The following is a 23,727-nucleotide window of genomic DNA, read 5'->3' as shown; positions in this document are numbered from 1 at the left end:
AGATCACAGAGGAAAATGCTGTGAACTTTCAAGTAGAAAACAATTATCCCCTAATGTTGGTGTAGAATTTATTATAGCATGCATGGCTATGATCACTGAAAAGACCACAGAAGAAATACTAAATTGTGTAATTTATAAAATAATTACTCTTTGAAGAAGTGGAGATGATATGTAATAATTTTGGCAAGTATGTTGGATGTGCAGTAAAAGACTCAAACATTGATATATAACCAAGTTACTGAGAGAAATGGTCTGACATGGTACAGGAGTGGATGATTGTTGTACAGTGACTGCATTCGGCTGGGATTTGGGGAGAAAAACAAAAAACAAAGAGAACAACAAGACAGCAGGAATCCTAGGCTGGGAGTCAAGGAAAAATCTTCAAAGCAGAAGTGCACACTGTCAGTGCCAGGGTTCCTTTACCGTGACTCTGATATGCTTTTTCTGAGCCGAGCATTGCCAGATCAAAGAGCCGTGAGCAACCCAAGTGCTGGAGGGAGGTGAGGACCCCCAGGGCACCAGCGAGACGGACACTGGGGTCTGGGCGAGGGTCAGAAGGAGCTCCCTGACCCCCAGGCAAGGCAGTCAGATACCCGGTGAACGGGCAGGACCACAGCCTGTTTATATGAGTTTGGAGGGAAACTTATTTTCTTCACCTTTCTTCAATTCTGAGCAATGGTTTGCATTTGGAAAGCTGTTTGGTTTCTGTAAGGGGGAGGAAAAGAGCAGATGTGTGGCTTGTAGACGTGGGATCGTCCTGCAGGCAGGACATTGCTCCACAACCACGGGCTGTTCAAGTTCAAACAGGTTGTTTTGAGACTTAAGCTTCAGTAACTGATTTCTTAATGTTTCTATAGATCCCTTTAATAGTTTTATACTCAATTCTATAGGAATTATGTTACACGTATGTAAACCTATGTGTTTGGTCAGATAATGGAGGTCGGGATCTTGTTAGCCTTTGTGTTTTAACTCTTGGATTCAGCAGTCCCATGACCATCAAAGTCATTGCTTTATTTTCCTTTTCTTTTTGTGTATGACTTGATTATGAATAATCACATTGAACCTCCTGTGGACTTAGGAAGCTCATGTGCCATGGGGAGGATGGGACACCACCTTTACATTTTTAGATCTTTTAAACAAAATTAGGTATGGACAATTGGAAGCCTTGCACATGTCATGTGAAATGACATGGATGTAAAAATAGCAATATAAAGGTTATAATGAAGCCTCAGTATAATGATCTGCTAGATTCTATTATACAGATGACCTAGAAAATCACTTATGAAATAACCCATCTTGTCAAGTGTCCTTGATTTTCAGGGATGTTTCTCATTTTGCATCAAGCATTCCCTTTGTCCCAGCTCCATCTGGCATCCATGGCCTGGGATTTAAATGGCAGCAGATAACTGAAAGTAGCATTCGTGCACTGGTTTCTAAAATACTCCCTTACCCGAACCATTTACATGGAGAGTGCTCGTAACCGTGGTGCCTCACGTTACAGCCTGTTTTCCCCAGCGTCCTCGGATTTTGCTTTCTGTGGCATATTAGAGGATTTACCAAGTGCGTTTCTGAAAGGGGACCTGCAAAACTTTGCCAGAGCTCTTCATGTTTCTCAAGCATGAAGAAGAGCAAAAAACTTGGCATACTATAAGGATCCATGTAATTGGAGTGTGCGACGACACAAAGCCATGTCTTATACCATGTCAAAGTGCATGTGCAGCACTGCATCTTTCCTCCCTTCCTGGCTATTATTAAGGTGAACAAACAAAAAGCAGGTTGATGCTTGAATTTTTGCTAAGTGTATTTTGAGCTTCAGGTATAAGATTTGGAACTGAAGATATGTTTCTTTATTTTATAGCATCGCTAATATGCATGTTTAAGTAAAAGAACTATTAAAAAATGTGTTTTGATGTCTGTTTTTAAAAAGAAGCTTGCAGAACATAATGCTCCCTTTTATTTCATATTGCAAGGTGCTAGGTGTTTCAGTCAAAAGAAAGTGATCACGAAGATGTTTGATGATGAAAGACAATCTTTTTATTTGTTGTGATGGACAAGGCGAGGAAGAACCTTTATGTCTGCATAAACATAATTTTTCTACCTGTCTCCATATATATATATATATATATAAAGGTTCAAGACCAGACTGTAAATTAAGTTGTGTAATAATATTCACTGTTTTTTGCCATGTTTTCCATTGCTCAGCCCAGAGGAATTGTGTTTGTTTTGCTTTAGTAATCCCCTACTATCTTTTTTCCCTAATTTTTTTCCCTTTTATTTTCTTCCCACAGCCTGCCCCACCATCAGCTCTGCTGCGGGTTCCATACGAGGTACGGTATCATACCAAGCCTACATGGTGCTGGGCTGTGAGTGTGCAAACAATATCTGGTCTTGCTTTTTGAGAAATAGGCAATAGCTAATCGGGGCGGGGGGGGGGGGGAATGGTTTTCCTGCCCTGAGGGAAAGTGGAGAAGTCTGAGAACGAAACAGGAAAACAGTCTTTATCAGGTAAGACCTGAGACCCTTCAAATGGTGACAGTGAAGACCACTTTTCAAGCTGAGGGCCAGGAAAGAGACAGATACTGCTGCAGTCTGAATGGCTGGATTATATTTATAGAATATGGAAGATGTGGGTTAAATTGCGGCTCTGCCAGGGACTTGACCCTTGTTCTCATCTGCATCCAGGGTGATTGCTCTTCCCATCTGGGTTTGGGCTATTATTTCGTGAGTCTGTCTTTCCTGCTCAAACAATCTGGCTATATATGTATAATTATTATTCATTGAGTGCAAGACAGAATTAATGTGTTGCTTAAGGCTTGTACCTGAGGCGTGGGACAGCCTGCTCATTTCCTTGCTCTAGTGAACGCACAAAGTTAAATGTATGCAGTGGGGTGGGACCAAAAGGGGGGTGGAGAGCAAAAAGAAATTGCTGAAATCATTACATGGCAGACTCACAATGTATTAATATGGTTATGTTACAATATGATTATAATTGTGAATTGAGTTTTGTTTTGCATCTTAACACTACTGTATTTCATGCATGTTTTAATGCAACTCTAGTGCCATGAGACCTGTATCAGAAATAAACGGCTCAATTTTGTTTATTTTAGAAAACACCCTAGTAATATTATGGGAAAAAAGCGCTCCCTGGACCAACTTCCAAAAACAAAATAACTCAAACCAAGCAACTGCAGACGACAGTAAATAGAGGAAGGGTGAGGGAATCCAGACCGAAAAGCTCACATTGTAATGAAGTTGTAGCCCTTCCATTTGCTAGACAATGAGCTATCTCCTTCATCCCACCCTGCTGCAAACTCAGATAAACTAAAAAAAGAATCCCAATTGCAAGATCTTGTCTTACAGAACAGAAAACTGAAATGAGAAAATGACTCAGAGCTTTAATGATGAGCCAGGGAAGTGAGATGAAGCTGCTTGAGCTGGAGAGGCGATGTCAGAGATGTCAGGGGAGAACCTCTGTAGGCTGCATAAGGCAGGTCACCCCTGGGTGCCTCATGAAAATAGAGAGAAATGGAAATGCTCGTATTTTAAAGTTCTTTCCCTTTTTCTGTGACTCTTACATATACAGCATTTCAGAGCAGAAATAATTCTCTCTTCCTGCCAGCAATTACTGGACTGGTTCCATGTCTTTTGAAGATAATATTTTTGCATCTATTTGAAATGGAGAATTTTTTTTTTTAGAGTAATTTCTCACTTGTTTTTCATTCGGGAGATTTGGAAACAAAATTGTGGCAGTCTCCATCTTTAGTACATCCTTCTCCAAGAGGCAATTACAGCAAATGTATGCAGAGGGTACAGACACAAACTGTTTTCCTTGGCTGCCACTTGTGGAACATGCTCCAGGTTTCTAGTGAATCTGTTCAGCCTTGCTGATGTCTGCTGCTGTGGCCTTTTCTCCTGTTGCTCCATGCTAGCCAGAAGCTCATTCTACCTGCTCTACCATCGTGCTTTTTTTTGGCCACTCTTCTCTAACCACTTATTTTTCTGCTTTTCTTTGTCTGTTCCAGGGTTTGATATGATGGAAGTGTTTGGCTTAGTAGAGAAGGAATATTCCTCCGTTAAAGGCGTAGCCATGGAGCCGTTCGTATTCAGCGGATCCCGCACCTTCACTCTGTTCAGGGACACTCAGCTCACCCAGAGGACCAGGTGGGAGCAGATCTGCAACCAGCATTGTGCTTGCTGTTGGGTTCATGCATACACATTAGCTGTGCTCACGGCAAGGGGAGATCACTGATCTGTGTATGAATGATGAAGCCCCACCGGCAACTTCAAAATTAAATTGTAAAGATGATGAGCTGAACTTTTCATTGTCTGAAAAGAATGTCAGATGTTTCTCCTCAATACATGAAGAAATTAACCTTGGACTTGCCTCAAGATGGGTATGGGATACATCCTGCAGACGTTAAGAGGACACAACATGGGTATTCATTATTCATTTTTGTGCAGCCAAAAATTTTCACATGTGGAGGGTTTTCCGTTTTACTGAATCACTTATTTTTCAGTGTCAGTTGCTGCGATGGACATAAGGCTTGTGTCGTGTACAGGCACTGCACAGTTCTTTAGGCATTCTGCCCACAGCCATGCACACTTCAGTGATGGCATTTTGAGGTCAAGTTTTCATCTTCCGTCCCTCCTCCCAGCATCTCTGGTTTGCAGACAGAGCTTCGCTTTAGAAAATATTTGTCTCCTGGCTGCTCTCAGTAGCTTGATCTTTACTGATGAGAAGGAATAACCACCGAGGGTTGTGGCTTGACCCTGTTTGCTGTGTATGAGGCTTCTCGGCAGGGTCCCAGGGGCCAGGCAGCTCCCATGACCTCACTCATTTTTAATGATAATAAATCAGGAATGATCTGACTCTTGACATTCAGTGCTACTTTGTTTAAAGCCTAATTACTGAGGCACTGGCTCAGCCTAATCTTAGTTAAAGAAGCAAAGCTTCTTAGAGTACACAGAATGGGGGAGATTCAGAGAGCTCTTTGGTGTAAATACTTGGAAAATCATGGGCAAATGCTTTTCTTCAGCTGGTACGTATGCCTCTCCAAGGATACTACACCATCAGAAGCAGAGAGAGAATAAGAAGCTGACATTACTTATGAATCAGTCCTGAAAAGATGCTTGATGAGTTGTGTATACGTCCATGCAAATGCATCTTGTTTCAGATTACAGATGTATTTCAGGCATAACCAATTTGACCTTCTTCGCCTCCCTGCATCCTCCCCCTGCAGTTCTGCCCAGCGCTCCCTGACGAGCCTGGCAGCGGCTGCAGACGAAGCCAGGCCCTGCCAGCAGCTGCTGATGGGCTTTGCTGCATGCTCAGAAGTTCCAGAGCTGAGCCCAAATTTTGCAGCTGGGACGTGGGGAGCAGAGGGCTCTTTCTGGGGGCTCTGTGCTTATCCTTCCAGGGCATTTCTATTGATTTCTGATCAGACTTAAAATTTTACCCCATGGTACGCGATAACCCTTCTTCCTTCATTTTGAAGAGGATGCTTGGGCAAGAGTTTTGGAGCCTGACAGGTTGTCTGATCTTTTGTAAGCTCTATTTTGACAAGCATTAAATCTGCACTTGCTGTGTCTTTGGCGCTCCCTGGGGCAGCTCTGGCAGTGATGGACTGACACCAACTGCTCCACCTGGGTCTCCCCGTGGCACCAGGGGAAGCTCCTCGAGAACCTCACAGCATGTGCTCAGCACTCAGCTCAGGTTTGACAGCCTGAGAGGGATGCACAAAATAGGGCCAGGCTCTCTTGTGGCATATCACGTTCCGGTCCCGTGGCTGAAGCTTTTCCAAGCTGTCCAAAGAAACATGACGGGTGAACCCTGTCCGAAGGATGTTGTCTGCTGGCTTTTACTGCTTTATGCAACTGATGTTTCCTTGGCTTGTCTCATTTCAGCGACATCCATCTCTTTGCAATCCCACCCGAGCACACCATCAGCTTCCTCCTGCGCCTCCTGCCCGAGACCCCCAAGGAGCCCTTTGCCGTGTGGCAAATAACAGACGAGGACTTCCAGCCCCTCCTCGGTGTTAACCTTGACCGTAAGGTTTCATGTTGAATACGTTAACTCCAGGTATTTGCATATGTTTCTGCAGGCAGCAGAACTCGTTTGGGTATTCACCTGGATATTTGGGGGGGTTACGGTTTATTTATTTTATTTTTTTATTTTTTATACAGCAGCAGTTTTCAGGAAGCTTCGTTGTTGCTGTCAACATCACATTTTAAATGCTTCCCTGTGCAATTAAAAGCTGTATTTTCATTTTTATTCTACTTGTAATATATTTTTTATTTTCACCTCTTATCTTTATTTTCCATTGTTTAGAAATATTTGATTATAACATATGAAGCCTTTCACAATGTTTAAGCTTATTTACTTATTTATTATTCAGTATGTGGGTGAAATCAAATTCTCTTTTAATTCTAAGTTGTTATTTGTCCTATTTTCCCTGTAGCCAGTAAGAAATCATTGACCTATTTCAACCATGACTACAAGGCTGACTTGCAGGAAGTCTCCTTTGACCAACAGGAAGTGAAGAAGATATTCTATGGGAGCTTTCATAAGGTCCTTATCAAAAAAGGGAGAAATGTAGCTCACTATCTCATTCCTGTCTGAGAGTATTTTGCCATCAATGTGTATTGTGCAAAGTGAGGAGCGATTATAAGCACTTTGCATCCAGATTGCTAGGGAAGCAGCAAACCTATTTGATGTGCTGAAGTTTATGATGGTAAAGAGTTTAGGTTCATCCCATGTGCAAAATGCAATTTTATTGATTGCTTCTTAAAATGCATTGCACATTGACTCATTTTTTAAATGCTAATGGGGATGGGTTAATTATAGCCACACAAAACGGCCATCATTTTTATATGCAATATATGGTAATAACATGAAATGGCATAGGAATAAAATACACAGCATGTATACTAAATTAATTCCTTGTAAAAGACATACATTTGCCATTTTGGTACTTACTTGCATAGCACGTATTTTCATATATGTGCTTTAGCAAGGAGTCTGTGGAAGAGGTGTCAGAAATGCCTGAGAGGGGGCAGCCAGGGACAGTTTGAGAGCCAAGGGCAGTGATGAGCTCTGTCCAGAGGCAGGAGGGAATGAAGAGTGCTCACAGCAACCTGCAGGTGGCTGCTATTTTCAGGTTCATTGGCCACAAAATGTTTATTGTCTCTGCAGATGCTTCCGTTCTCCTAGTCCAGTGCCCATCCACCAGGGCTGCCTGTTGAAGAGGCTGTGACTTCCCATGGGGATGGCTGGCTGGTCCCTTGTTTTCACCAGGACTCTTGCTTAAATTTCCAACTCTGGGAATTGGGTGGAAGGCATTAATGTGTTTAAAAGTCTCCTTGTTGCATTGCTGAAGTCCAGCCTGGCTCTTTCCACCCAGGTGCACGTGGCAGTGAGCCGCTTCAAGATCAAACTCTATCTGGACTGTAAGAAAATAGCAGAGAAACCTATCAACACCGTTGGCAGCATCTCCACTGCTGGCTTCATCATGCTGGGAAAAGTGACAAGGACCAGAGGGCCCAGGAGCGGGTCAGCATCGGTGAGTCCCAGGAGGGGCACACTGTGGAAACCGGGGGCTTAAATCTGGAGCTGGCTGGGGTAGGCAGATGGAGAGACGTGCAATCTCATGTCGTTCTGGCTCTGAATGCCTCCAAAGGCTGCTGTGACGCAGGACTGTGTCCTGATCCTGCTGATCTCCGCGATTTAATGAGCTTTCCTGGCGCAGTGTTTCTCTTCCTCTCCCCTCCTACCTCTGTTTGAGGTCTGTGAGCAGAGGCAGCAGCGCCAGCGGGTCCCCTGCTCCAATGTTACATCCTCTGGGATGGGGAAGTGCAGACCCTGCCCCAGCAGGCTGCAGCGGACGGGAGGGGCAGGAAATTGCTTCTGAAAGGGAAGGTCGTGGCATCTGTCCCCGCCGAGTGGCACTGGGCAATGCCGGTGACTGAGGGCAACAGGTCCGGAGGGGCCTCGATCTCCGTTGGGCTTGGGCTTGGGTGTCTGCATGCAAATGATGTGAAAACCATCTTCAGGATAGAGGCTCTTTGTCAGCAGCAATTTGAATTAAAACAACCCCAACACTCAGTGCCGGCCTGCAGGCATGCCCTTACAGCATTGTAGAGCCCTCAGAGAGCCCGCTCCCTACAGGAGGACAGAAGAAGGGGAAGTTTGGGCTCACTGCTGTCCCTGTGACAGTCCCGTGCATTGTCCAAAGGCAAAACCAGCCATGTGTGCTATTGCCTGGGAGTCTGTTGCCATATTTACCCTACAAAAGAACGATGTTAAACGTGCAAAATTAGGGGGAACTGCTCAGTGGGACTGTAGGAAGGAAGTTACTCATGGCTGTGAAGATTTTTCTCCTTGGTTCTGCTTCTAGCTCTAGGAATCTAGGGGAAAACGGAACATCAGCTGGTCTGCAACTTCCCTTGCTTCAAAGAAAAGAACAGTTTGTCCCATGTGCATCGCCACCTGCCTCCTTTCAAAGAGGGAAGCAGAGGTCTGGGATGTACCAGGGAAAAAGTGGACGTTGGAGTTGCCTGTAAGATATGGGATCAGCTATATAACAAACCAGGGGACAGTGGGATTCAAGCAGTACTTACTTATGTCCTAAACAAGTGTTAGCAGTTTAATAAGCAGTTTAGACTGATCACAAGCCTGTCAGACAGCAGCCAAGGGGGCAGGAGTCTGTGCTCTCCCTGCCCCTCCTAAATTCTCCTTGCTAACGGCTAGCTAGCGAGGTGTAGCTGACTAACGAACAGCTCCACGCCATCTCTGCTCCCGGTGCTTTTCAAGCCTGGCAAAGCTTCACATCTTCCACAGCTCTGCTGCCCTTGAGAAGACAGTGTCTCATCACTGGTTATTGTGGAACCTTGTTTTATTTAAGATATCTTTAAATGCTGCTCGATCTGTGGGGTTCACCTATCTGTATGCTGTGCGCTACACTCCCTCAGCTTGCTCGTTAAATGCATGGAGTGGAAGGAAAAACAGATGAGAAATAGTGTTAAGGAAATTAAAAAATCCTCTCTGCCTCGGTTTTTTTTTTGTTGTTGTTGTTTAGCTTTCTGCAGTGCATGCTCCTGCATTAATCACAATGGGAAGACGTGGCAGTTGTGAGGGATGTGGTGAGAAAGACAGGACAGGGTTCCTGGGAGGGGAACACATCTCTCCTGGGAGCTGCTGCCATTGTATTCTTATGTCTATTCCCCTGAAGGGAGCGAAGAGAAGTTTGTTTTCACGTTGGCAATGCTGACACCCAATTACTTGGGGACCTGCCTGCTGCTGTGGGTTTGTGTGAAAAATCCGAGACTTGGCTTTTGCTGGTGTGAAGCTGCTTGGTGACTGGCTTAGCAGAGACCTGCAGGCTGGTAAATCGCTCAGTGGCCAGGGCTACTACTTACGGTATGGCTTTTGGAGCACGATTCCTGTTGGGACTACGTGGCAGAGTCTGTCAAACCATCACTGAAGATTATTTCTAGCACTTGGACATCGTGAAGTTTGGGGATGGATCCTGTGTGCCAATGCTACCTTCTTGTCACCTCTCTTTTCTCCCCTCCAGTTCCAGCTGCAGTCTTTGCAGATTGCGTGCAACAGCTTAGGGGCAGAGGAGGACAGATGCTGTGATCTTCCTGCACTGGTAAGACAAGAGGGGTGGCTCTGCTAGCTGAGATGAAGCTGGGGATGATGGAACACTCCCGTGGCACTGGAGTGACACTGCAAATGATAGTGGTAGACACAAGAAACAAATCACTTTTTCCTCATTTCTTGGGAATATCAACAGGATGTGTCTTGGTGGAGTGAACAAAGGTGTGTCTGCTTCAAAAAGCAAGATGACTCTGAATCCCAAAGCAGTGCACATCCCTCCTGTCCTGAGCCCATCTATGACAGCACCTTGATAATACTAAAGTTCTGCTGCCAGCCCTCAGCCCTCGGGCACAACATCCTCTGCTCTTCCCTTCAAATCCCCAGCACAGAAGGTTGCTTTGTGGGGCGTGTGAATACTTAGCAAGGAGCAAATTATCTTTCTGTATGTCATGCAAATTTCAGTCAGGGCTGGTTCATATACACATACATGTATATAAAGTCTAAACGTGCTATTTGATAGAAAAATAAGGCACTTGATTTTTTACAAAAATCTCTTTGTGGTAGAGAAAATTTGTGTTTTTCTCCACTGGAAAGATTGGATTTTGAAATACTGAAAATGTTACCTGTCATCCATCCCACTTTTGCTCCATAGCTGTTCACGCCACCTCGTCTTGCTTTCCTTTCAGAGGGATGAGGAGACCTGCCCGACCTTAGCTCCTGCCTGCTCTTGCACTTCTGGCCGCCCAGGCTTGCCAGGACCTCCAGGGCCCCCTGTAAGTTCACCCTTCCACGTGCTCCTTGAAAACAGCATATATTTCATGCACTGGTGTTGCTTTGTGCTGTTCAGGCACCCCAGCCATAAGAATAACATTCCTGGGGCTCAGTGAGGTCTTCATCCCAGGTAAAAGCAGAGAGCAGCTCTTCGCTGCCCAGCACAGACCCCAGAGCTTTGTTTCTCTGTGCACGTTGCAGCATTTTGGGAGTGCAACAGCTGCACTGGGAGCAGGCTGAACATTTCCCCGTGCCACATTAATCCTCTTAGGAGAGGGGGACAGGCCACCCTCGGTGCATGTGCATGCAGAGATTTCGTGGATCACCAGCTCTGAAATTCTTTGTAAATGACAAGACAAAAAGACCAAAAAAAAAAAAAAAAAGGCAAAAGCAACAACAACAAACCTTTTCTGTCTGGATTCTCTGTTAAGTGGGAGCCTGATAAGTGTCTGCACTTATGGGCAGCCTAGAGAGAAAGGGGAGACTTGGCAGTCCTGCCTGTCCCCAGGGCTCGCTCTCTTCACAGTGAGCATGACCTGCAAGGAAACAATGAAGAAAACTAGGAAAGTGATAAGTCTTTAAGTATGCAGTGTGTTCCAGGAAACAGTCTAAATAGATGCTAGGAAATGGTTATCAAAATAAAAATATAAATCTGCATTTTATAAGTTTCAGGGAAACTGTTTTATGTGCGCACAGCAGCCAAAACCTGTCAGCCTGCCCAGGGCACCCAATTTTGGCCACTCCAGGTGGTTTTCTCGTGGAAAGCAACCACAAAACTACTTTGGCCTCCTTGCTCACATGATGAGGCTTTAAATTGCCCCTCACATAGCTGTGGTTTCACTGTGACTTCAGCTCCATGCTTTGCAAAGAACAGCTCCTCGATGCAGAGTAATTACACGCTCATTCCAGTGGAAGTTTAATTACTCAGCACACTCTGCTATTGCAGAGTGCTTCAATATCGTAAGTGCATAATTACCATCTCGCATGGCCCTGTGGTTTAAACATCTCTGCAGTACGACTCTTTAAAGAGCAGGATTCTTTTAAGCATTAGGGAAAATACAGTTTTGACACACAACCTTATTCTCACACCATCAAGCCCTTGGTAATTTGCTGCGGTTACAAGAGCACTCGCTGCTACATTTAAAACTCTTTTTGCTCAAAGCCAGCAAAGCTGTGTCCCCCCTTGTGTGTGTTGCTGTCCTTTTTTTTTTTTTTTTTGACCAGGCCATGCTGACTACTGAAATGAGCTTCTGGGTGCTTCTGAAAGCACTTCTTGCGAAGCTGCCTGCTTGTGCTCCTTAATCCAAATCCATTGTTTTTTTAGATTCAAGAATAGAAACTTTCAGATTAAGTTCACGTGTTATTTTAAGGTTCACATGGTATTGGTTCATGCCAGAAGATTAGTTTCCTGTCTGATCCAGCAGTTCTGAGGATGCAGAGCTGAGCTGGTCTCCCCAGCTTGTTATCTCCCCAGATATTGTCCCTGATCTTAGTGTCTGTCTCTTGGGATGACGTTACAAACACCAGCCTAGTCCCGAAGGGCTGCAGGCATGAGCCCCTCTTTATTTCTTCCCCAGCACTTTCCCATGTTCATGTGTGACCCCTTCTCCATTTATTGCATAGATTTGCTGGGGGGTTGGAGGGAGGAGGTTGAAGAGGTTAAAGCTTCAGCTCTCCTCGCTGGTGGTGAGCGCAGTGCAGCCACTGCCTGGCACCCAGGACTGTGCTGTCCTTTCTCCTCCCCTCTTCCACATTTGCTAGGTGACTCAAAATATTTTTTTCTCGTCCCCATTGCATGTGAGCTCTCTGGGTCAGGAATCATCTTCCATTGTTTGTGTATAGCAAAATGAACCAACTCCCGTCCCTTAGGCTCCTGTTCACACTGCTATAAGGATTATGATATTATTAACAACAGCTTTGTGTCTTACTGGCAGGGCAGCCCTGGGAGGAGAGGACCGCAAGGGGAGCAGGGGGAGCCGGGGCCCAAGGTGAGTCCTGGAGCTCAGCACCACCACTGGCCTCCTTTGCTGCAGGGTGCATCAGAGGCAGGATGCGCGGCTGGGTGTTCTCGGTCCTGGTGTGAGCTTGATTCCCTGGGCTGGGATCTACCACACTGCAGCACAGAGACTTAGAAAGCGATGCACTGAGGAGGATGGGATCACATTGTTAATTAAATGCTCAGTTGGGCTATGGAAATTGAGATGATGGGCCTGATGGTGTTGAATTAATGCAAAGTATGTGGTCAGCAATTTTCTTAGAAAGCAGCTTTGCTGGAGAATGGTCAGTTTAGTGCTGTGCTTGAGCTGCAGCTCTGTCATTTTCTCCCATGGAAGATGCACCAAAACCTTGCACCTAAAAGGCAAAGGCAGCTGAGGTTACTGGAGGCTCCCTCGCTGCCCTGACTTCATCTTGAATCCTGGTTCATGCTGACTCAGGTCATGCAGCACAGCCCGTGTGGAGAGCAGGAGCCAATTGTTTTCTTTCTTTCTTTGATTTCATGTCTTTGGCTTTAGGGTGAACCAGGCCCACCTGGACAAGTGGGGCCAGCAGGCCCCAGTGGACAGCAAGGTTCGCCAGGCTCCCAAGGAATCACGATTCAGGGTCCTGTGGTATGTCATCTCTTCCTCTGCCTTTTTCTGTCTCCTGCTCTTTGCAGTTAGAACATGCCCCAGAAATCGGTGTCCCAGTAATCGTCCCCCTCTATCCCCCCCCAAACCTGGCCTATGTATTGACATCATCCTTATTAACAGCTAGACAGCTGTGCTAGAGAGAGGTGGTGATTGCTTTCTTCGTGCTGATGAGGCCCTGGATTTAGTCATTCTGGCAAAAAACTGCTTCTGTCCAGACTCTCCCTAGTGTGCCTTTAATGAAAACAAGCCCAGAGCAGAATTCAGGCATTTCTCTTTGCAGCGATCGTCATCGCTTGGCAAGGAGCAGAGGTGGAGGCTGCTGCGTGCGTGTCTCGGACAGCAGAATCCCTACGAACGTGCTGTGGTTGCAAAGCTCCCCGTAGCATCACACAGGAGCAATATGGGATGTGGACATGTAGCAGCAGGATGCTGCTTCCCTTAAAGGCTGTTGCAGCACGCTTAACCATGTGCTTTTATTTTAATTCAAAGGGACCACCAGGTATAAAAGGAGAAAAAGGAGACACTGGAAGTCCTGGCATGCAGGTAATGGCAGACACCATTCCGTTTAATTGTCTCAAGGATTTGCCAATTTTCTCCATTAACTAATTAAAACAAGACTAAAAACCCATAGAGTTGTACCTGCTGTCTGCTTGGAAACTGTTTCATTGCGGAGTGTCATCAGCACTTTCCCAAGGGAAACTGAGTCAGCTGCTGGGAGAAGGAAAGACCTGTCTGGAAGCTAGAGATAATGCAATTAACGGTGGGGTGACAGTGACTGCTCTGTTTCATGAAAAACTCTGTTTCTTCTTCCATCTTTTTCTTATTTCCCGTGTTACAAGATGAAGTAGGGCAATGATAACCTGATGCCAACTTTACCCAGCAATTCTGATTTACAGGGCATTCCTGGTGTGCAGGGAGCTCCAGGCAGGGATGGTCTTCAAGGTGCAAAGGTAAAATACCTCATCTTTCAGTTTTCATTCATGGGTGCCTAAAGTCCAGCTTTGAGTGTACCCCAGACATCCAGGTCTCCTAATGCACTGGTGCATAAGTGATTATTTTCACAAAGCTAGAGGGCTTGGAGTTAAAAAAAAGAAATACTGGGTAATGTCAGGTTTGGCCAAATTTGCATGACTGACCAGGTGCCAACACTCCTGCCTGCTTGGCAGATGTGTTTTTTACCCATTTCTGGCAAGCTCCTGGTAAAAGCATCACAGGGAGAAACCACCTCACTGCTTACTGTGTCTCTTTGAGTCCTCTTGATAATGTTTGACTGGATTTGGTTTTGTAGGGAGTGAGGGGACTAGAAGGCACCGCTGGACCTCCAGGACCTCCTGGACCAAGGGTGAGTACATGGGCCATGCAGATCTCTTTGGAATCTCTTCCCCAGCAGGGGCTTGAGGTTTCTGCTGTCCATCTGTCATCCAGGGGTGTCAGGGAAAAAACAAGGAGCTTAAACATAACAGCTGGAAAACAATAAATGAAAGTATTTCTAGTGGTTTTATTTTCCTTCTTTTTTTCTTCCCTTTATAGGCTCCAAAGAACACAAACTTCACAAAGGGATGACCAAGTGAAGTTCACTTCCCACTCTCTAAGCTGCATTTACAGTTGTAAAGCTTTAAAGGAAAACACAGGTCTTAAATGGGGAAAAAAAGGAGAAAAAAAAAGAAAGGAAAAAAGCCAGCAGCATGGTATTGGCAGAGTGAAGAAAAGGGTTATGCTCTAGGCTCTCTCTAAATCTGAATATGTAATGAAGGAGCTAAAGCCTGTAGGGTAAAAAACACGTTGCAGTTTATTGGTAAAACTCAGCTTTGCTGGCCTGACTGTAGTTGAGATAGTAACAGGAGATGATGTGAGGATGACTCACACATGATACATTCTTAGCATTGCATTCATGGCTGGATGAGGTACTCACAAAAAACTTAAGGCTACGATGCTCTTGCTGGAGTCCTCCAAACTCAAGCTGCTGGTGCCCCTGGAGCTGTAAGGAGACGTCAGCCTTGAAGAGAAAGAAAAAGAAAGTTAGGAAGTGTCTGGACTTTCATCTGCATCTTGTAATTAATGTCTGCAGGGTTTCCAAGGGGTGACAGGCTCCCGAGGCAGCAGTGGCGAGAAGGGACCTCCGGGTGATGTTGGGCCAACAGTAAGTTTCTGCTTGTGGGTCTCAGGGAAGGCCAAGTCGTGAAAACACCAAGTACAAGCGAGCTTGTACTCTTCCTATGGCAGCTCTCCCTCAGTGTCTAAAGAAGAGTTTTAATTCACACTCACCTTTCATAAGGATATGCAAAGCCCAGGCTACTTAATTATTGACAAAGCATTTAATGGACCCTACCTCCCTTTGCTCTCTGTACTTTTACAGCTACACAAAATTCAGCGTCTAACCCCTAACAGCCAGCACTGGGCTTTTAGGGGCAACCTTGTGTCTAGATGTCGGATGCTTATTCTCAGGAGTTAAAAACCACCCACTGTGTTAGGAAACCTAAGTTTGTATCGATGGAATTTCTGCATCCCTGTTGATGGTGCATGGTGCCACTGCTCCAGCTGCTTTATTTTCTTCTCCTCTTCCTAGATGTTGACTTTTCCTTTTGCTTTCCTTGTAGGGGCTGCCAGGTCCAAAAGGAGAAAGAGGAGAGAAAGTAAGTGTTTCTGCTACTGGGCAGCTGCATAGCTACATCCTACACTCAAAAGAGTGGATGTGATAACCCGCTTTGTGCTTACAGCACATAAAGACCTTTTTAGTGCTGAATAGCCTAATGTACCTATAGCTTGTGGCTTTCCACTCACCTGCTCTTCTGATGGGACATAAATAATAAGCAGCTGCTTAGTGCCAATTGTAGTAGCAAAGAAGAAAAGCCAAGTGACAATCCATTTATTGCTGAGATGTTAAAACCAAAAACACTGGACTTCACTGTGTTTTTTTTTTTTCTTCTGTATTGCATAAGAGAGGGCTCATTTGTCCCAAACCTCTGGCATATTCTGGCAGAGAGCCTTTCAGGTCAGGAGAGCCACACTGCCTTTGAAGGTTTTTTTATTGTGAGAGGAAGCTTTGCTCATCCTGACTTATGGTTAAAAAGAAATCCTATTTCTGTCTAGGATACCAAGTCTCATTGCCAAGATTGACTTAGGTGAATTAAGCTTCAGACAGGAGCAAGCTACTTTTGACAGACAGCTTTTGTTTCAAGTTAATTCCTAAGAAATATAATTTTTAATATCATTCTCCTTCCATTCCCACCAGCTTTTCCTTTTCTGTACTTCTCCCCCCCCCCCCAGTGGAACTTTCCTTGTTACCTCCCGTGGGTGTTTTGCCAAGCTTTTAAGTCCTGGTAATTTGCACAGTAGTCCAGCCAGAGATATATATTTTAGAAATGGTTCCAGAAATTTTCAATGTGTTAACTATGAATTTTCAGAAATAGAGTCAATGTTCATTTTAAAGCAGCTTTTTACATTTTTATTGCTTTTCCCTGCATTACTAAAACTTTACAAAGAAACCATCAGATATAATTTATTCAGAATACAGGAAGAGTAAGAATCAATATTCATAAAAGATTTAGACAATGATAGGACGTTGTAATATCTGATCATGTTTAAAGTTTTACATATCACAGAATATTAAGTTAGACTGTCTTATCATTTTTGATGAAATTTGTGAGAGAAATTTACTTTCCCTCTTTTGGTACCTTCAGTTATCACTGCGATACAGTCTATGTTTTTCTGTGCTTTTCTATGTGGGAGAAAAGCAATTATTGATGCTTTCCAATCACAATTTCACGGCTTCAGAACTTTGTGATAAATAAATAAAGCTGCATTTTTTAGTGATTAATATCTCTGTTACTCAAGCTGACAAAATAATAGGCAGAAAGCTATCCTGCGTTATGATATTGATCCTTTCTAAAACATATTAATAAAATATATTAATACTTCGTGTGTGTGTGTGTATATACGTGTATACACACACACATATATATATATATAATGCTTCACTTTAGGGGGAACCACAGTCCTTGGCCACAATTTACCAGCTCGTCAGCCAGGCTTGTGAGCGAATGATCCAGAGTGAGTATAACCAGCCTGACTCCTGGGTTTGTCAAAGCCTCTCTGGCAGTGGTGAACAAAAGCACACTGGAACATGGCATGAAGCTATAGTGAGCTAGGGATCTCCTCTGTCCTGTGCCGTGCTGAGCACCATGCACAGCAGATGTCCCACCACAGGCTCTCAATGCTACTTTGGTTTATTGGGTGGTATTAGCACAAAGACTCATGAAATATTTTTTAGGAAAACCCTTTTCTTCCTTGCAAAGTTTCATTTTCTCTCAAAAGGCAGAGGTTCAGATATGAAAGAAATGATTCTTTCAGTGATTTGTGCGGATTCCTCTTGAGATGAGTCAGTTTTGGTAAAGCTCCTGTGCTGTGATGCACAAAGAGAAGCGGTGGTTTGCCCAAGGTCAGACAGCAAAACAATGACTCAGCTGTCCATCCTCCTCCTCAGCTTCTGGCTTTCTCAGTTTGAGCTGATAACATTTTCACACTAAATGGTAGTTTTAAGGAACTTTTTAGGCAACATCCTCAGATTTAGTCTCTTTTCTGAATTCCCCAGGCAAGCAAACTTTCATTTTCTGTCTTGCCTTCTCAGCTCATGTGTTGAAATTTGACTCATTCATCCATGAACATGCAAGGAAGCCAGTTCCTGTTTGGGAAGAAAGATTAAAGCCTGGAGAACCAGGACCACCAGGTCCTCCGGGTCCCCCTGGGAGCAATGGAGAAAGAGGAGAAAACGGCATCCCTGGCCAGCCAGGAAAGGATGGATATCCTGGAGAAAGAGGTGTGGACAGAAGTGTTTATAAGGTTTCTGTCACAGTATGAGCAAAAAAGCCTTGTATATAACCAAAAAAGGGGATTAATATAATCTCAAGAAGGGGCACCAGTTATTGCATAAGATAGTGAACGGTGGAAATATATTTTGTTTGGATTTGCAGACGTTTGCCTGTCAACATAAAATAAAAAGCCTTGGTTTCAGCAGTGACCTAACACCTCTAAGTAACTAGAGACACTGTTTCACTCCTTGGCAATATTCAGATTTAGCTGGGACCTGTGGAGCTTATCAAAATGTCACTGAATAGAAATGGGAAGTAACAACCTGCAGATGTTTCCAGCCTGCTGAGTGAGGAGATGGCAGAAGACAGATCTCACCGAGAAACAATCTTAAGGGCAGAGCTGATCAAAATATTTTCATCTTAAAAATACCATAATAACTGTATTTTGTCAAAATGCACCTTATCTATTGAGATGTACTACTTTTGCTAGCAATTTCTTGAGAAAACAGCAAAGCAACCTGACTTACTAGCACGTGGTCAATGAGATGATTCATGAGCAATGTGAATAACATGAGTGGACCTCATACTCAGCCCAGTGCAGTAATAATAGTGTTTTGAATTTTTCTGTGAAAAATCTTCTTTTTCAGCTACTTTAGGCTGCAGATCAATGCTGGATAGAGTACTGTTTGTCATGGACAACTGTTTGCTCTGTAAAAGAGAGTAGGTGCATTGAGAAAATTCAAAGAAATGGGTATTTCTGTTTCACAAGAGGTTGTGACCTTCTTTCACTTCAACTTCTAGGAAAGAGCCTGGTGGGGAGGCTGCAGGAGCATTAACTCAGGTTGAAATGCAAAATGCAGTGAAGTGCCACTTGTCTGTTTTCTGTGATTAGGTGCCCCGGGACCTAAGGGAGAAAAAGGGATGTCTGGAGTCAACAAGGAAGGGATTCAGGGACCCAGAGGCAGAACAGGTAAACGCAACCTCTCTGTCTTGACCGCAGGGGGCCACTGGAGCTCACCGGCTGCCAGATTCAAAGCATCTTCAACCTAAGGACCACTGTGGTGGGACTGATCGACCTTCCCACCGCAGCATCCTGGCTGGTTCCTCTCTGCTAAGACATGAGACTGTTCCAGGCAGCCTCCTTCCTTTGGTACCCATTCTTATGTAATGATGTATTTTAAGGACCTGAAGCACATCCAGGGAGTTTTACTGTTACTGTCTTTATGCATGCAAGAACGGATGTTCAAGGGATAGAATCTCTTTGAAAATTCAGCTTGTGAAACACAAGGATTTCCAAGTAATCTGTTAGGATTTGGCGTGCTCCTCCGTCCTGATCCTTGTTACTTGAATTCAAGGTGGGGTTTACCACAGACTTAACAAACAGGTACCGATAAAGAAAGTGTGGCCAAACACATTCTTCTGTATTTAAACTTTTATAGTTGAGATATAAAGTTGCAAAAACAATGACTCTGAGATGGATCTTGGAGTTAACGTGACTATCTGCATTGACACTTAAGTGAGCTTTCTTTGGATTCTCAGAACCGGGCTCCATTTTTAGCCAAGCCGGTCACCTTTAAGGTCAAAGATAAGACCTCTAGTTACTGAGATTCAGAAGAGGCCCAACTTTTTCCCCTAAATGAGGAAACAATACTCAGAAAAGTAGGATGGGGAAAGTATAGAAGAGGTGTTATATCGAAGCAGTAGATGTGCTATGGCTTACTGTGGTTCTCCTTCTTTAGGCCCACCAGGAGAAGTTGTGCTGGGGAAACCAGGTCCAAAGGGTTACCCTGGGAACACTGGTCCTCAAGGTTTTCCTGGTGTCAGGGGACAGCCTGGCCAGTCGGGATATCCAGGGGGTTGTGATATCTCTGGATGTTATGGAGCAGGTAGAAGAGGTAAGTTTTGACTATCTAAATGCAAAAGTTACGAATTTAGAACTGATCTCTCAGGTTACTTCTCTTAACTTAAACTAGACAGAGACCTTTGTTCATCCTTCAGGCAATGTCAGTCCTGCAAGAGCCTCCTTTGCAATCAGAATGATTCATGTGCAATTAGTCCATTAATATGGATAAAAGCCAGCTCAATCGGCTACTCCTCGGCCATCCATCATAGATTAACACATAATTGCAGTAGTAGTTGAGCAGGTGGAGTGATCTTGAGGTGTCTTCTATTCTTAATGTCCCTGACAGTGTTTCCATGTTGGATAGAGAGTAAAAAATACCTCAGTGCCTACATACATATTTCATGGAGGCTCGATTGTACAAAGTCCTGGAAAATGAATTAAACCACTGGCACTAGACAAAAGATTTACAAGGGAAAATAATTAATTCTGCATCATTCCTTCTCAGTATGTGACACTGATTTATTCTCTCACTCAGTGGCCTCATCTCGTTTCCCCATGCAGATTTCATCCCCTGATAGCTGATGCAGAGGCAGCCGAGGACAGTTCTCTTCCCTGGAAATCTCTGGGTGAAGGCGCCACATGCTCCAAGAGAAGCAGCAACCTGAACACCAAATGCCTTGTTTGTTTTTTTTAATGTCCCATCATTTCTATACGGACATGTCAATCAAACACTGCAGCCAGCAAACCAGCCTGCGTACAGATGAGTCCCAGGCATCTTGCTCTGTTTTTCAGCACTGGACAACTGAAGTGTTCAAACTCATTGCATGTCCAACAGCAAGGCAAACACAGCCAGAGGTGCAGGCTGACAGACTTGTAAGAAAAAGAAATAATGTGTTGAATGATTCTGACTCTACAAAACGCTCAGAAATAACAGATTTTTTCCCATTTGTCTGTCTGTGGTTTATTTTTGTCACTTGTTATTCTGGGTCCCCAGCACAGAGAAAAACAGCACCTCATGCCCGAAGATGCAAAAAATCCACTGGAGCAAAACTGAATTGAGTGTTGGTTGACAAGGTAACAAAATCTAGCGCCATTTGGGCTGTTTCTGCTTTTGACAAATGGCTGATGGCTTCCTTGCAGTGGTGTTACGTGCACGAGCGCTGCAGACAGGGTGATAACCTTCCCGTTATGTGACAAACCCAAGCATTTAGCCTCATTCTCTGGAGCTTGATAACTGTCAAGCAAAGCTTTAGAACAGGCCTGCCTGTACACAGCCATGTACAGCAAGGAGCTGGAGATTAACCTGCTGGCTTTTTCCACCTCTGCCTCCTGCAATCGGAGTAGCTACTTTGCATTTTATCAGGTAGAATATTGAATAGCTCTGAGTCAGACTTTTATCTATATGACATGGAGATAATTGCAGTGTTACACCCCTTTCCTTGCATGATCCACAGTCTAATGTGGATCCCCAACAAACTGTACAGATGCTGATAGAAATGTATGTCCTTTGCACTATGTTAGGATGTGCCCAGTCCCACCACCTGTGAACTGCCCCTGCTACCAAACGACTGCTCCTGAACTGGGGTCTACACATGGAGGAACATAATCTTTCATGTTTCTAAAAATAAAACTGAGCACAACATATCAGCATAATTTTTTTAAAGATACTAAGAGGCAAAATATAGAGTGTGATGCATATTCCTCTGCGCCTGATTTGGATGTGCAATTTCCACAGCTACGTGCAGCTGGGTATTCATATGGCAGTAGCCAACCTTCAAAAACTTAAACACATTTACATTTAGAAACAGAATTGTCAGATAAATACTGCCTTAAGAAAGTTTGCCTTAAGAAAATGAAGCTGTTTGAACACTGATTCCAATGATGTTGTTTCTTGACATTGTGGACAAATCCTACAGAACTAAGAAATTTTGCTAAAGAAATATTTGAACATATCAGATGTGGATAGGATTTACCCTAGAACAAAAGTCACATAAAGGTATGATTACTGCATTCTGTAAGTATTTAAAGTAGTTCTTGGCTTAATTTATGTTAATTCTCTAGCAACTCCCAAGAATTAATATTTTCAGTATGACATATGGTCCCTTTGGGAAATATAGGAAAAAACAGAGAACTACCACGCTGATAGAATTAACATTTCTGTTCACTTTGGAGCTTTTCACACTTGCATTGGAATATAAAATAGAAATCTTTCCAGCTTATGCTAGATGTTACCATCAGCAAGGCTCCAGCCAGAAGGAAAAGGAGAGGTCAGAGGAACTGAAGCATACAGCGCCTTGTGAAAGCAGTGCTGCGAAGAGCTGCAGTTATTGGGATAGACACCTTGTGTGCCTGTTGTGGAGTTGTAGGTGTTTCCGTTTACACAGGTCAAAGAGCTTTTGACTTGTGCTTTTCCCATTCTTTGAAAAAAAGGAAGACACTCTGAAAATAGACCTATGAAACCTACATTAAGCTGCGCGCAGAATGCTTCTGCATTCGTGTCTGGATATCAGACCTAATACCTGTGGAACTGGAAGATGCAAAATAAAAGGCAGGAAAAGCAAGGAGGCAAAAGGTGTACTCTGCATGGCAGAACCTAAACCTGGTCCCATAAAACACCCACAAACTGAAAAAAATAAGTGGTTCAGTGTGCAATATGTGCGTTTTGCAGATAATTATGCTTTTGATGTACATTAGGGCAGCCAAACTCCCAGTTCCAATCTTGTATTTCTGTCAGCTCAAACCTACTAACTGGAGGTGATTTGTCACAGGGCTCCTTTATTTTTCTTGATCAATTAGCTCTGAAAGTGACTAACATCATCTCACTGGACACCTTGCCCTCCCCAAATTGCGCTTCCCTCCTCTGCCAGTGAATACAGAAACCTGCTGTTTGTGGATATTAATATTCCCTTAGCTCTTTGCTAAATACAACCTGTTGCTTTCCCTGTTGTACTGTTCCTTAGTATGCTTCAGGCTTTTCTGGCCCAATTTATCACTTTTAATGCAAGCTGCAGTTAAAAACAGTGGCACACAGCAGCAATGAAGTATTAAAATCTCCCTTGCAGGTTTTTTTCCTAGTAGGGACTTCATTCTCAAAGCTTTTATCACTACAAATAAAAGTTTGGATATTAGTTTTTCTGGATTTAATCCTGTTTTCTGGACAACTCTGATTTAATCTCAGTGCATAAATTTAGCATGTCCCTGCAAAATCCCACCAATTCCTACTCTTTCCTCACCTTTGCAAAATAATTCCTGTTTACCTACCTTTCTGTTCTGTCCTTAAGGAAAGCTTTTGTGCTGATTTGCTCATTCTTTGTACTGCCCTTACATAATCTGTTACACAGACTTTCCACACGGTGTGTAGTGTGATATCGCATCATTAGAGTTTCTTACATCTTTAAATCTTCCATCCTCCAGCCCTTAAATTAAGATACTTTTTTTTTTTTTTTTATCCTAACTACAGCATTTGACCTGCCTGGTACAACTGGATTCTGGCAGAGGCTGAGGACCTTTCAGAGACAGATTATTTTGCCACAACCATCATAATAAGGCATTAAGCCAGCCTCAGGGGTAGGATGCGACAAGCAGAGAGGATTCACTAGCAGTACTGCTAACAAGCAGCTCTGAGAAAGCTTTCTCCAAGACTCCGTAGCTTGGCTTGCCCAAATTTAAAGGGCTGGAGACCAAAAAGATTTTATGGGTGGAGACAAAATACCTTACAGAAAGGCATCACTGCAGTGAAACAGAGCCCATAGGGGCTATCAAGGCAGCTGGGGCTGTTACAGGAGGTTTTCCTTAGCACTGGATGTGTTTTACATCTCACAGGTGTCTGTCTCTGCACAATTGGCTTTGTTTGAGTCTAGTTTCTAGAGAAATGTCTGGAGAGAAACTTATGCAAAAGGGATGTGCTATAGGTTATGTGAATTAACTCACTGGAGAATGAGATGATATCACGGACGACAGCCCTGAAAACAGCTGGGGAAGTGGGAATTACATAGCTCATCCTACCAGCCAGCTGCAGATAAAAGATCCTGAGTGCCTTGTGGCTGGGAAGATGATCCAGACAAAGTGAGTGTTTGG

At 43.9% G+C, this 23,727-nt stretch overlaps 1 protein-coding gene across 5 annotated transcripts in view; it reads left to right on the top strand.

Moving 5' to 3' along the window:
• The window catches only part of COL20A1 (collagen type XX alpha 1 chain), a 45,892-nt gene extending 25,295 nt beyond the window's left edge, over positions 1-20,597 (top strand). For all 5 annotated transcript variants that reach the window (XM_083802114.1, XM_083802112.1, XM_083802113.1 and 2 more), the window contains 19 exons: positions 2,289-2,327; positions 4,023-4,161; positions 5,905-6,047; positions 6,459-6,568; positions 7,401-7,559; positions 9,573-9,650; positions 10,285-10,371; positions 12,304-12,357; positions 12,883-12,978; positions 13,489-13,542; positions 13,896-13,949; positions 14,288-14,341; positions 15,068-15,139; positions 15,597-15,632; positions 16,983-17,049; positions 17,627-17,815; positions 18,700-18,777; positions 19,547-19,702; positions 20,212-20,597. In XM_083802114.1, the coding sequence (XP_083658240.1) occupies positions 2,289-2,327; positions 4,023-4,161; positions 5,905-6,047; positions 6,459-6,568; positions 7,401-7,559; positions 9,573-9,650; positions 10,285-10,371; positions 12,304-12,357; positions 12,883-12,978; positions 13,489-13,542; positions 13,896-13,949; positions 14,288-14,341; positions 15,068-15,139; positions 15,597-15,632; positions 16,983-17,049; positions 17,627-17,815; positions 18,700-18,777; positions 19,547-19,702; positions 20,212-20,225 (1,679 nt within the window). In that variant the 3' untranslated portion in view covers positions 20,226-20,597. The remainder of the gene's footprint in view (positions 1-2,288; positions 2,328-4,022; positions 4,162-5,904; positions 6,048-6,458; positions 6,569-7,400; positions 7,560-9,572; positions 9,651-10,284; positions 10,372-12,303; positions 12,358-12,882; positions 12,979-13,488; positions 13,543-13,895; positions 13,950-14,287; positions 14,342-15,067; positions 15,140-15,596; positions 15,633-16,982; positions 17,050-17,626; positions 17,816-18,699; positions 18,778-19,546; positions 19,703-20,211) is intronic.
• Positions 20,598-23,727: the final 3,130 nt, after the last annotated feature.

This window comes from Anser anser, assembly GCF_964211835.1.
Source record: "Anser anser genome assembly, chromosome: 16".
NCBI lineage: Eukaryota > Metazoa > Chordata > Aves > Anseriformes > Anatidae > Anser > Anser anser.
The sequence above is the reverse complement of the archived record's forward strand: the minus strand, read 5'-3'. Positions and strand labels throughout refer to the sequence as shown.